General features: G+C 32.2%; 1 protein-coding gene across 1 annotated transcript; it reads right to left on the reverse strand.

Moving 5' to 3' along the window:
- Positions 1–3,656: 3,656 nt before the first annotated feature.
- Positions 3,657–7,993, reverse strand: LOC110719450 (probable copper-transporting ATPase HMA5). Its single transcript, XM_021898398.1, has 6 exons — positions 7,529–7,993; positions 5,582–6,973; positions 5,213–5,467; positions 4,991–5,113; positions 4,357–4,836; positions 3,657–4,272 (listed from the first exon to the last, which is right to left on the reverse strand). Exons 1-6 carry the CDS (start codon positions 7,826–7,828, stop codon positions 3,856–3,858), a joined length of 2,967 nt encoding a protein of 988 aa, XP_021754090.1. The 5' UTR covers positions 7,829–7,993; the 3' UTR covers positions 3,657–3,855.
- Positions 7,994–14,725: the final 6,732 nt, after the last annotated feature.

The raw sequence follows: 14,725 nt of genomic DNA on the forward strand, positions 1-14,725 counted from the left end.
TCCTAAAATATGCTTCTTTACCTGCAAAGTTTTACGTTTATTTGTGTGGGACATTAAATGAGTTTAAATAGGATTGAAAAAATACTGAATTTAAAGTGGTGATAAATTTTATTATTATATATGATAAATTTTATTAACGTACTTAATCTATTAGCTGAATAAATGATAAATGATGAATATTTTTTTTTTGGTTGGAAAAAGAGAAAGCATATATTTTTAGTTTCAAAGTTTTTTCTTTTTCTTTTTTTTTTATTTATTATTTGTACCTAATCCAAAACTGATTTTTTTATTTGAACAACTGATATTTTTTTTAATTCAACATGATTTCACATTTTTTTATTAGGATTCTTTTATAAAATATTTTTATAATCATTTCCATATTTCATTATTTTTTTTTTATCTAATCTAATTTTTTTTATATATACGAAATAAAATAAATTGTTTCTTTTCTCATATTTAGATAAAATTTCCGATATAAAAAGATAATATATTATGTTTATAATTAATCTAAACTTTTAATTCTAATCCTACGTGGCGCTTTAAAATGATAATCATACGTGGCATAATTCTACACGTAACGCTCTAAGAATACTAATCCTACATGGCGCTCTAAGAATTTTTTAAAAATCAAAAATCATAGGTGGCTCTTTAAAATATTGGGGAAAAACTCCCCTTTATATATATACTAGTTTTGTGCCCAGGCGATGCTTGGGTTGTTGATAAAATTTGAGGATAAACTTTTTTGGCTTGGATATTAAATATGATCATATAATCCCTTTTGAAAATGAAAAAAAAAATAGGCATATGATATCATATCACTTATTTAATTTGTATTTTTAGTAGTTTTGTTTGAAATTATTTTTATGAACTTAAATTATTTCTACTGAACTAAAAGTACTTTTACCAAACTAAAATTATTTTTATTGATTAAAACTTATTTTTATTGATTAAATATTACTCTGTATTTTTTAAATAAATCTAATATATAAAAATAAAGTAGGCATTTTTGGAGAGCATTCGACGCACCACATAAGCAAAAAAACAACGAATATTGATTTATTAGGATTTAATTTATTTAAAAAATAAAAATTATCTTGTAAAATAATCATCTTTAGATATAGGATTTATATACCTACTATTATAAGATAAATTTTGATAGTGTTTATGATAAGAAATAAAAATTATTCCTTAATTATAATTAAATTAAAATTTGTGATATTTACCATTATAAATTGACGCATCATATGACACAAACAAAATATCGTATCAATACAAAACCAAACCAAGCAAATTTTGTGTCATTAATTTTGTGTCAGTTTTATTAGGTCACCAATGGCTTGGTAATTCTTAGCCTAAGTTTTAAACTCATGTTTAAATGTATATTTGTGATTATTGTTTCAATTGTGTTTGTTTGGAATACTTAATGATTATATGTTTATGTTTTGTTTACAAAATTTTGTTTACATGCAGATCTAATTTAATCAGAGAATTATATTAGAGCAAAAATCTTTGGAATATCAAAGTGCGAGTTTCTCGCCTGATGATCCTATTGGATGAAGAGGTATTAAATCTTTATAAATTGTTTACATTTATTAAATCTTTTAATGAACCTTTTAGTATTTATCAATTAATTTTATGATTAAAACAAATTTTTTGTGATTTAGGTAGCTTAATTAAGTCATAAAATTAACTTCATTTTTTTATTTTTAATTACAGGGTGATTATGTTCATGCCTCAATTAAAGTCAACTTTGTTCTACAATTTTGTTCAAAATTGATTGAAGGAAAAGTTTACTCCATTAGATACTTTTCAGTCGTTACAAATAAGAAGCAATATTGCACACATTGTCAGCAACAACAAAATAATGATTCAATTTTCCAAAATACTATTGTTTGGGCGATTGGGGACGATAAACAAATTTTTTGTGAATTAGGTAGCTTAATCAAGTCATCAAATTAACTTAATTTTGATTACGTTCATACCTCAATTAAAGCCAACTTTGTACAATTCGTCCATAATTAATTGAAAGATTTTAAATCGCAACAATTTTTCATTTATTGGTAAATATATTAATTTATTTTATATAAATGTAAAGATTTAATTTATATCAATTTCGGTTTGGCTAGCATTTCACGGTTCAATTTATCCATTGATGTAGTAGGTTGATGTGGACGAGGTTGGTGATTCTATCAAAATAAAAGATATGGTAAAACAATGAATAATGATTTAGATTTAAATTATTAAAAATTTATTATTTCACATTAAAGATTTTATATAACGGAAAATATCATATTTACAATTTTTATATATTTAATAAATTCATTATAAATTATAGTAAAAAAAAAATATTAAACTTTTGTAATTTTGTCTGAAATTATTAAATACAATAAATCAAACAATTAAAAATCTTAGATGGAAAAACCGTGCATCGCACGGGCTTTCATCTAGTTATTTATATTATAAATGGACGGATATTTAGTAAAAGTTATGATTAATTTTATATACATGAAAAATTAGAACTTTAGAAGTATATCGATAATAAAACTCTATACAATATTTTTATCTTAAAAAATTCTATCCAAGAACCGCTTACTTAACATCATATGTGTCACAATAATACGTGTTTATCGCCTACGTGGCGCGATACTTGGCGAAAAACTGAGATGTCAAGTGTCACTGTCTGGTGGCCTGGCTCCGAGACTAGCTTTATTTATTAGTGATATGATATGATATATTAGATTTAAAAATTTAAAAAGGAGTAATATTTTGTAAATTATGCTTGTTTACAAAAGGTAGCTTCCTATATTCCTGTAAAAAAATAATGGTTCCTAATTCTTTCTTTTTTAATTCAAACTACCTATCTATCTATACGACTATACATCTATATAAAAACTCAAACTATAAGCGTCAAGCATCAAGTGTCATCCCCTTCTTTAATTTCTTTTTTTTTTTTCTTTTTCTTTTTTTACTCCGTAATATATAGTTTTATTGTTGAAATCTATGTATTAAATGATGTTTTAATCATATTCTCCATATTCAATAGTTTTAATGAATGTATTTTGTTGTTAAGATGTTCAACTTCCTCTCCCTAATTCTTTACTTTTTCTCATAAAAAAATTTATATACTAACGGAAAATAAAATAATTATAACCCAATTTTACTTTCTATAATCCGTGCATTGCACATGCCAAAAGGCTAGTTAATGTAATCTGATGAACAAAGATAACCAAATGTGAGTGAAATTCTCCTATTTCATGTTGATGCCAATTTCTTTTTTGTTGGTTTAAAATTTGAGGGGTGGTACAATTTACTACGTAAGACAATAACTAATATAAACACTGTACATAATATCATTTGACTTTATAATATGAATTTTTATATTGGTTATACAAAATAATAGAAAATTTCAAGAGTATACGCATAATAAAGTTTTAAAATGTTTCTATAATTATATATAACTCAATTAATTTAAGTGGGTCTTCATGTTGGTGGAATGTTTAAAAGAAGTGTATTATTTTGCATATATATATATATATATATATATATATATATATATATATATATATATATATATATATATATATATATATATATATATATATAATATTTTGTGTGACTGCTTGTAAAATTAGTAGTATAACGCCTAATTTTCTATATCTTGTTTGATAAACAGAGAAATCAACATCAAATAAATAATGTACAACAAATTTCTCATCAGCAACCAAATTAGTGTACCACAAATATTTCCATCACAAAACATATATACACTTTTGCATGAACACAAATCACAGCTCAGCTGCACAATTTATAATATGTACACATTGATGACAGACTCACAAACCTATGTTTATCATATCATTCAACCCTTATTTCCCTGACTTCAAGAGTGTCTAACTTCTTTGGTCTTTTGTAATTCTTCAACAACAAAGACCAACAAACAACACTGACTGATGACGCGGCCATAGCAGCTCCAGCAATCCATGGTGGTAACCGGAACCTAAGTGAAGGGTACAAAGCCCCGGCAGCAATAGGGATCCCAAGCACATTGTAACCCAATGCCCATACATAGTTCAACCGTATCCTGGAGAAAGTTTTCCTGGAAAGGTCAATGGCTGTTATGACATCCTCTAAATTGCTCTTCATGAGAACAATATCAGCTGCTTCGATTGCTATGTCGGTCCCTGCACCGATAGCCATTCCTACATCAGCAGCTACTAATGCCGGTGAATCATTGATTCCATCTCCGACCATAGCCACTATGTAACCTTCTGCCTGCATTTGTTCTTAGTAAATGAGACACTTATGTATAGGTAATTGTAACATTGGAATACTAAGTATATAACGAAATATTCTTACCTGTAATTCCTTCACTTTCTCTGATTTCTGCTCAGGCTTGGCTTCAGCAATAACAGTCTCTATTCCAACTTGTTTGGCAATGGAGTGTGCAGTGCCCTTGTTGTCACCAGTCACCACAATGCTTTTGATATTCATAGACTTAAGAATAGATATGACATCACGTGCACTCGGTTTCAATGGATCAGAAATGGCTATAATCCCTGCCACAGTACCTCCAATAGATACTAAAATACCAGTCTGAGCCAAATCTTCTGCTTCAGCAAGTAATTCCTCTGCCTCAATGGGGATGGCAATTCCTTGGTCCAACATCAAGCTCTTGTTACCCACAAGAATCTCTTGGTTTCGGACTATGGCCTTTACACCATGACCGGTGATTGCAGCAAATTCCCTTGCTTCTGGCCAGATTTGATTTTCCTCATCTTCTCCAAACTTCTTGGCATACTCAACTACTGCCTTTGCTAATGGGTGCTCACTATTGATCTGACAATAATTACAGAACTATAAGTTCTAAGTCTCTAAGTAGGTTAGGTGATATACTCTTTGAACGCAATTTATTAGTTGGTTGGAAAACTAGTTATTTGATTGCTCCTACATCAATTTACCAAAATATAAAGGCTACAGAAGAATAAATTACCCCAGCAGCAGCCACCAGTTCATAGAACTCCCGAAGTGTCATTTGACTCAAGAGCCTTGTGCTCACAACTAGTGGTTTGCCTTCGGTGAGAGTCCCGGTCTTATCAAACACAATGCAATTCACCTACAAAATATTTAGGATGTCAGATTACCTTATTATATCTTGTCAATGTAAAATGCAATGTGGTATTCGAGCAAAGACTGCAGCATATATGATACATACCTTGTGAGCAGATTCCAGAGCTTGGCCACCTTTTATGAGAACTCCTTGAGATGCACCAATTCCAGTACCAACCATAACCGCAGTAGGTGTTGCTAATCCGAGAGCACAAGGACAAGCAATAACCATCACAGAAATGCCAAACTGTAATGCAAGCTGAAAGCTATCCATAGATGAGGGTATCCATGATTTTGGATAGGTATTGAATTTTCCAGCTAAGAACCATGCTAGCCAAGTTGAAATTGAGAGAAAAATGACCTGTAAGAATAAAACATATACTTGACATTACTTAATATTTATGCATACTTCAGACTATTAAAAAAATAAGAACAATCACATTTTTGGTGGTATAGAGTCGAAATGAAGACTTACCAAAGGCACGAAAAATTTGGATATACGATCAGCAAGCTTCTGCACAGGTGCTTTGGCCATCTGTGCTGATTCAACAAGACGGACAATTTGAGAAAGTGCACTTTCTGACCCAACTCGCGTAGCCTTGATATGTAACACTCCATTTTGATTCACTGTCCCTCCTATGACTGTATCCCCCTTCCTCTTGGGCACCGGCCGAGATTCTCCTGTTATCATACTTTCATTCACATAGCTTTGACCCCGAATTACAAAACCATCACAGGCTACTTTTGCACCAGGGAGAACTTTCAGCACATCATTCTTTTGTATCAATCTGCTATCGATTTCTTTTTCATTTATGACATTCCCATCTGTGTCGAGGGTCAATAGTGTCGCTGTCTCAGGGGCCAAGTCCATGAGCTTGGCAATGGCTGCAGATGTTTTCCCCTTGGCCAAAACCTCTAAATACTTTCCTAGAAGAACAAAGCAAATGAGCATAGAGCTTGTCTCAAAGAAATCCGTTCCCTCAAAGGTTTTAGATGTTGCAGCTCGAAGCACAATATAGACTGAATAAAAGTATGCTGCATTTGTTCCCAAGGCAATCAACACATCCATGTTAGCAGAACCATGCCTTAACGCTTTGTACGACCCATAGTAAAATCTCCAACCAATAATGAATTGAACAGGAGTTGCTAGAACCCACCTTAGTACTTCTCCAACAGTAAGCATCTTCATGATTTTGGTGTCAAACACATGTTTTATACCCGGAACATACATGAAGACCATAGAGGTCAGAAATACTGGTATCGTAAAGATAAGACTCCATAGGAATGCTCGATAATACTGCTTAACTTGCTCGTGTTTATGAGAATCTCTTCCACCTTCTTCAGGATATATCATAGCCTTGAAACGCCCCAACCCAACTGACTCAATCACTTCAATAAAGTTCCTAGGTCCTGTCATATCTGGCTTGTAGGAAAGAGAGATTTTCTGAAGAGTCTGACTAACATCTACAGTTTGCACACCAGGTTGTGCCTCAAGTGAGCTTTTAATCGTTTCCCACGAATCGCTTAAGCTTATGCCATCAACCTTTAGCTGCATCCTGCTAATGTCTTCTCCAGTGCTGATAAGTTCAGCTTCAAACCCGCTATCATCTACAGCTTTCAGTAGCTCAATGTAACTGATCAGCTTCGCATCATATTGAATTTCTGCTTCCTCAGTAGCTAATGCTACTTGAACCTTTTTAAAACCTTGAACTCCAAGAAGACTAGCTTCAACTGAATTTGAACAAGTAGTACAAGTCATTCCCTTTATGCGTACCCGGCATACTTGTGTGCTTCCTTCACTAGTCTCATCTTGTATCAAAGATGCCTCAAAACCAACATCCTCAATTGTTTCACGAATTTGTTCCTCCTATAAAATTGTACAAAACTTTTGAAAAACTAATGAAAAATGAATTTGTAACCAACCAAATTAAGGCAACAAATAAACAAGAACAATTAAATGTACATTTCAAGAACAAAAACATTGAAATTTTAGTTTTACCATCAAATAAATATAGCATTTTGTTTCGAATGTAACCTGATATCATCTGTTATCGAATCAAACAATTCATCACCCATATATGACTTGAACTGAATCAAACATGAACAACCCATTTCCATTTTGCACTTGTAACAAAAACCCTAATCAAAATCAAATTTTTAATGGGAGTTGTGTACCCCAATTAAATTGTGTTCTAATAAGTTCTAATAAGCAGCCCGAATTTTTTTCATCTATCGCTCAATTAAATCAAATTTAAATTACAGGGTTTATTTTTCTCAATTGAATATAAACCCTATAAAAAAAATAAAAAAAAAAAAACCCCCTCAAAATTTTCACATATCCAATCAATAAATTACCATTTTACATACAAAACAAATATTGACAAAATTAAAATCAATAATAACACATGAATTGAGCACTCACATTGACAAAGGAAGGATAAAAGATAACTTGAGCCCTATTATTCAAAACATCAACAACAGCTTCTCGAATACCGGGAAGTCGTTTAATCGCCTTCTCAACAGAACCAGCACAAGCAGAACAAGTCATACCAATAACAGAAAACAGAGCTTTGGATTCAGACCCTTCAATCTTCTCCTTCTCTTTCGTCGAAACGCCTTTTGGGTATTTCGGCATCGACGGGTAGTGAGGCCTCGCCGATAAATCTGTCCTGCTCCTCTCATTCCGAAAGCATGCTAGTGTCAAGATTTTGGCTGCCGCCATTGATGAAAATGTCTGTTTTTTTTTTTTCCCCTCTTTGTTCTTGTTGTTGTGATTTACTCTGTTTTCACAATGAAATGCTGGTGTTATGCTAACATCATGTAAAAGTTGTTAACTTTATCGTACACGCTAAGAAGTATTGTTGGTTGGTTTTAAGGATTGTGTGTGATTTTTAAAAAATATTTATAGCCGGGAAAAAAGTGGATGTATCGAGAAAAAGTCAAAAGTTTGTTAGAAAGTCAACTTATGTTATACATACAAATATACAATGATACAATTACTCCATATGTGTTGCTACATCGGCATGAATTGAACAATATTGCATAATTATGTCGAAGTATGATATAAAAGGTAGAATTATAAATTTATATTCGTAATGTAATATGTAAGAACTATGTCACATATTGCATCTAATATATTTGAGTTCAACAATGAAATTTCGATCTAGTAGAGTTTTTCTTATTTATCAAAAAAAACAATCAAGACTTGGTTTAATGAGAAATTTTACGTCTCACAATCATGACTCATGAGTTTGTGCAATCAAACCCTACTAAAAACATTTCGATTTTCCTTATCGTTCACCTTACTCCCGCATATACTTGGTTGCATGTTTGTGCAGCTAGAATTGCTGCAACACCCCTTAAATGCAGCTTCTAGTGCATGAAACGCAGTCCACCTCTTTCTTCTTTCTTGTACTGTTCTTCCTGTGATTCTTCTTTCCTTTTTAAATTCTTTGTTTCCTTTTTTTAAATTCTCTCTCTTCACTTTTTATTCCTATAATAATTTTGATCAAAATTTTCATCAAAATCTTCTTTGATTTCTATACTTTCACTTTCATAAACACTTTCTCTCTCCTCTGTTTTTTCTATTTTTATCTTCCATTGATTTCGTGAAATTGAAATGATGAATTTGATCGTTATTCCCGAAGAGATCAATGCAAGTTAGTTTCTATGAATTTGCTGTGATGGATATCGATAAGATTGATGAATTTGATTATTTCAATATTAATTCAATTATTGAATCTGTGATGAATGTCATTTAATTATGTAAATATTAGGTTTAATTTGTAATCGATATTGCAAAAATTGTGATCGATGAATTTGTGATGAATTATTGAATTGCTGCATCTTAAATTTGTTTGTTATTACGATTTTTGTTTTTTTTTTAATTAAGTTGCTAATATTTGTGAATAATAATTGGAAAAAAAAATGAACACGTTGAACTTTAAAAGTGAACATTTAGTACACTAAAAATGAACGTTTAGTACATAAAAATTGAAACATACGCATTATAAGTATTAAAAATATGAACATATGCATTGCAAATGTGAATATATGCATTTTAGAAAATGAACATACGCATTCAAAATGTGAACATATGCATTTTAGAAAATGAACATACGCATTCAAAATGTGAACATATGCATTGGTTCCCTAAAAGTGAACATATGCATTTCAGAAAGTGAACATATGATAAAATATATATATGAACATATACATTTAAGAAAATGAACATAAGTATACAAAATATGAACATATGCATTGGGTCCCTGAAAGTGAACAAATGCATTCAAAAAGTGACACATATGCATAAAAAAATATGAACATATGCATTTCAGAAAGTGAACATAAGCATTCAAAATATGAACATATTTTATAAACATTAATACTTAAGAATCTTTATCATATGAACAACAAATATATATATATTATGAACATTTCAAAACATTATTTGAACACTAATATAGGCTAAACTGGGGCTTGCCCCTCGTCTTCACAAAAAAAAAAAAAAAAAAAAAAAAAAAAAAAAAAAAAACACTAATATAGGCTAAACGGTTTTTATTTATTTATTTTTATGAAAAAATATTCAAGAGAATTTTCAAGATATTTATTAATAATTTGATATTAGAGGAAGAGATTTTTTCGTATATTTTTTATTTATTACGTAACTAATACAAGAATATTCAAGATATTTATTAATAATTTGATTTAAATGCTTTTATATTATAAATTGTGACCAAGTTTCTCAATTATCAGGATACTTCTTCAATTTATTTTTGATGAAATGTTTCTAAAACATATACTTCCTTAATTTGTTCACTTTTAGTTGTAACACTTTGACTTTTAAAATTGTCAATGCAAAAATTATAAGTGTTGTAATTAAAAGTGAACAGAAAAAGTATAACCATATATGGTCTAGTTGATTTGTATTAATTAATACTTACAAAGTAAGTATTATATTATTTTTTGTTCATTAATAATTAATAATTATATTAAAGATATGCATTGTCAAGGAATGGCACCCATAAAACAAAAATCTCAGTAAAAATGGAGGTAATGTCTCCTAGTACAGAAATTTTGAAAAAAAAATTACAAGAAAATTTTAGAAATAATATATTATGTGTCAAATAATCTAATTATACTTTGTATTATTAGTGGTGCCATAGGCCCACATAATCTATGCAAATGCAACAATTGAACTAGTAAGAATTAATTAATTTTAAATAATTCCATCCAAACGTCAAAAGCAATATGAATATATAAGATGTGTTGTAGTAGGCCTTTATGTTTATTATGGCATCATTGTGAAATCTTTATTCTACGAATAATTATAAGGAAAAATTGGTATTATTAATCCCAATTTTGGGTAATTTATTTAAATTAATTCTAACTTTTAATTATTTTTGAATAATCCTAATTTTAGAGGGCATTTTTTTTTTTAACAGGCCAAATGACCAGTGACTTGTTAAAGAGGCTTTTTTATAAAAAAAAAAATTATTAAAAAGCCACATGTCTAATTATTGGTCAAAAAAATAATTGAAAGAAAAACAAAAAAAAATCAAAAAAAAAATAAGAACAAACAGCCACCCCATAGCTCCACTACCGGCAAGCGTCCCCTCCCCCTACGCTGGTGCCTAGAACCCCAGCCTACGTCCCCTCTCCTCTCTCCCTGCGTCGATGGCACCGCTCCTCCTTCTCCTTCGTTGGTGCCTAGATGCACCTCCCCCATCCTCCTCCTTCTCCCCCAAAAACAACCAAATCGCCCCACCTCAACTCACGAAAACCACCAAATCCCTCCTCCTCCACTCACAAAAACCACCAAAAACCCCTCCCCCACCACCAAGGAAGACATATCAAGGAACATGAGGTCCAACAATGGTGGTCTTTTGTTCAATTTGATCGACAAAAATTACAAGAAATCAGAGTGGTTTTCGTGAGTGGGGGAGGGAAATCGGGGTGTTTGCGTGGAGGGAGAGGTGATGCAAAGGCGGCAGGCCGGCAAGGGTCGAGGGAGGTGGTTGGCTGGGCGGTGGGAGTGGAGGTTTAGGGTTGTACGGTAGGAGGGGCTAAAGTTTTGTTTTTTATTTTTCAAAAGTTATTTATTTATATTTTTAATTTTAAAAATTTTTAATTTTTTTTTTGGACCAATTAGGGTTTGACACGTGTTAAGTAACCTATTATAATAGGTTGTTGACTTTTGTTGACCATTTATGACCTAATAGAAATAAATGCCCTCCAAAATTGAGATTATTAGAAAATAATCCATAGCTGGGATTAATAAAAATAAATCCTAATTATAATTGGTACCACGATCTAGCCATCAACTTGTCTAAGTTACCTCTACTCCGTAATTAAACGAATTGAAGAATGATATACGTAACCAAGTTTGATTCTCTATCAAGTAGTCAAGCAAAACTCAAATATAGTCTTGACGAATGACGATCCAGATCCGTACATGTGGTCATGTGCTCTTATATATTCACACTAGTGGCGAAATCATAAATAACTATCGTCGAATATACTTAAGTTTTTATCAGAGTGATTTCTGTAATTAATGCTAAAAAGAAAATTAATTCCGTATATACGTTGGTTTAAAAAATAATTTCCACCGTACCGTCCACGTAGGCTCGGTTCTTTTAATAGAACCTCAAATACCATCAGCGGTTCTATTGATAGAATCTCTAATGGTATTAACGGTTCTATTCTAAGATAGAACCGCCATCACCATTAGCGGTTCTAAGTTGAAGGTACCATAATTTAAGTTTTTCTTGTTTTCCTGCACCGAAATTATTAAAGCCAATCTGTAACCTACACTCCCTGCATCTGTTGTAGTTTGTAATTTTACTTCATAATTCAGCAAATACATTTATAATATTCAATAAAATTCACCAAAATCAATATTGAAACCACCATTTACTGCATATAGTCAAAAAGCCTAAGTGTAGGGAATTTTTCAAACTCAACCTTTTGAGCCTCACTGTGTTCATGCTTTTAGGCATGGCAGCGCTCCAACGGAAGGAGGCTAGAGATAGAAGAGTCGCCAATAAGTTGTAGGAACTCGTAAACCGTCCACGAGTGTGAAGGTTACACCCCATTCACGATCAAGGAGATCGCTAACTCCATAGTGGTCCGAAACCATGACTAGATATTCGAGGATGATGGTACGAATCCAACCTAAAAGAGATTGAACCCGCCTTAAATCGACCTCTACTTAATTCTTATGATATTCATGTGCGCTTTCCGATCAACATACATACATCAAGTTAGCCCTAAACCTGTTTAATTTACGTTGGTTAATTAATAATGCACAATCAAATCTATTATTGGTGATCACTTGAATTAAAATCATATTAACTTAAAATCAAATTATCAATTATCTTATTAGGTGTGATTTCAAGTACAAATTTCCTTTAAACCTTCAAAAAGGGGCGTGATCAAGCAATAACAATCAATCATGAATAATCAAACAACGTATAATTGACACAGCAATCATCATCATAATGATACCATCAAAACATGATTAGCAAGATCCTAGGCATGATACTAAACGGATTAATAACAAACCCTAGCATGTCACTAATAAAAATCATAATCAAAGCATTAACCTAAACATGATACTAGAAATCAAAATAACATCCGAAACATGATACTAGAAATCATAATAAAACATCCTACCATGATGCTAGAAATCATAATAAAACATCCTAACATGATACTAGGAATTAAAGTAATATTCTAAACATGATTTCTATATTGAAAGAATAATTAAGTAACCAAATTACTCACTTTGATGCCTCATTTTTCTTTCTATTAAAACAATAAACACGTTAGTAACTTCAAGAAAGATTAAATCAAATAAAATAAATTACATAATAGTTGAAATAGAGATTTAGGACCAAACCCTCAGAACTATCAACCTTTCACGTCAAAGTCGAAGGCAAGTAGAGGATGGCTAGGAGTATTCAAATCTCGTGAATGAGATATGGTGTTTGATCGAAGAGAGTATAAAGGATGTGTGTTTGGGATGTGTTTAGGCTAGGCTAAGAACATGAAAAATTAAGAGAGGGAAAGAATATTAAAGAGGGTATTGATGATGATTGTTGGTGAATTAAAACGGGGTGATACGACCTCTATTTATAAGGGAAAAAGAGGGTCGAAGGATTAGAAAAGAGTCAGAATTCAAATCAAAGTAAAACAAGTCTCATCGCGGCGCGACAGGTCCATCGCGGCGCGATGGTGCTGTCGCTCAGCGATGGTTTTGAAAAAGATAGAGTTCGTACGGAGTTCGATTCCCAATCGAATTGGGTTAACCAAATACCCATACGTAATCTATTTTGACCGGGATTAAAATCATTGAAAAACAGATGTTTTATCCGATATAAAATTCTTAAATCTCTATCTTTAGAAAATAGGATAGAATAGAACCTTCTAGAGGGGATTCTAAAAGCTCACAATAAATCCTAATGGGTTTAGGAATGGAATTAAGGTATTTGGACCCTCCTCATGAATGGGTTGGTAATGAGTCGAAGGGCGCTCTAGTGTAGTCGGGGTGACAATGAGCCTCATAATCTTTCGATACCATGACATATATGTCTGTAATGAGTTAGCTTGACCCCTCATCGGGTTTCTTATGACAACCCTATCCTCTCGTTTTCGCCACTCCTCCAAATATAGAGCATGGACCACTTCATAACTCTTACATCATATCGTCCTCTTCACCCTCATTGGAATCTACCCCAATATCATTATTACCTTGCAAGTCAATCTCGGGTTGTATCAAGTCATAATCACCCAAAGAGGTAGTTTCCATGCGTTGTGAGGGACGTGGAGATCCAAAATCTGACAAGTGCTCACTAATGTATTGATGATCTGTGAGCAATCTTGTAAATGATCCCATTTCTACACTTGAATTTGTCAAGTTCAAGTTCATATCTGACCATGAGTCCATGGTAGGATAAGAACCCAAGTTAGTCACCAAACTTGATTGTTTATGAACCTGTTCTAAATACAACTGCATACTAGACATTGTATTTTGTCTCACAGTATCCCACATAGCTGCTAATGAATTATCATCATTTAATTGAATAGCTACATGAGAACTATGAATCGGATACTGCATTCTAATTTTCAACTCCACATTCCTCGGATCACAACCCACAACTTCATATATTTTATTCAAAACCTCTACAAATTTCAAAGTAGAACTTATAAACGCAAACTTAGTCCACTACTAGAAAACAGGCCATTCCCGACAGAAAAATTCTGTCGGAATCACCCTGAATTTTGTTGGAACTGGTTGTCGGAAAACCTTTTGTAGGAAAGATGACCTTTTCAGAAGGAATTTTCGTCGAAAAAGGGTTTTCCGGCGGAAGAGAAATTTCGGCACCGGAAAAGTCCGTTGACGGATACTGTTCCGCCGGAAAATTTCGACGAAATTTCCGTCGAAAAAGTCAATAAAAAAAACAGCCCCTACCACCACCCAGATCCACCAACACCGCATCTTTTTCCACCATCAAAATTCACCCAACACCGCTATTCACCCACCACCACTGCCTACATTCACCCCATCACTATCAAAACCCCCCACCACCACCCATATCCACCACCAAAACCCATAATC

The sequence above is a fragment of the Chenopodium quinoa genome, unplaced genomic scaffold, assembly GCF_001683475.1.
Source record: "Chenopodium quinoa cultivar QQ74 unplaced genomic scaffold, ASM168347v1, whole genome shotgun sequence".
NCBI classification, from domain to species: Eukaryota; Viridiplantae; Streptophyta; class Magnoliopsida; order Caryophyllales; family Amaranthaceae; genus Chenopodium; species Chenopodium quinoa.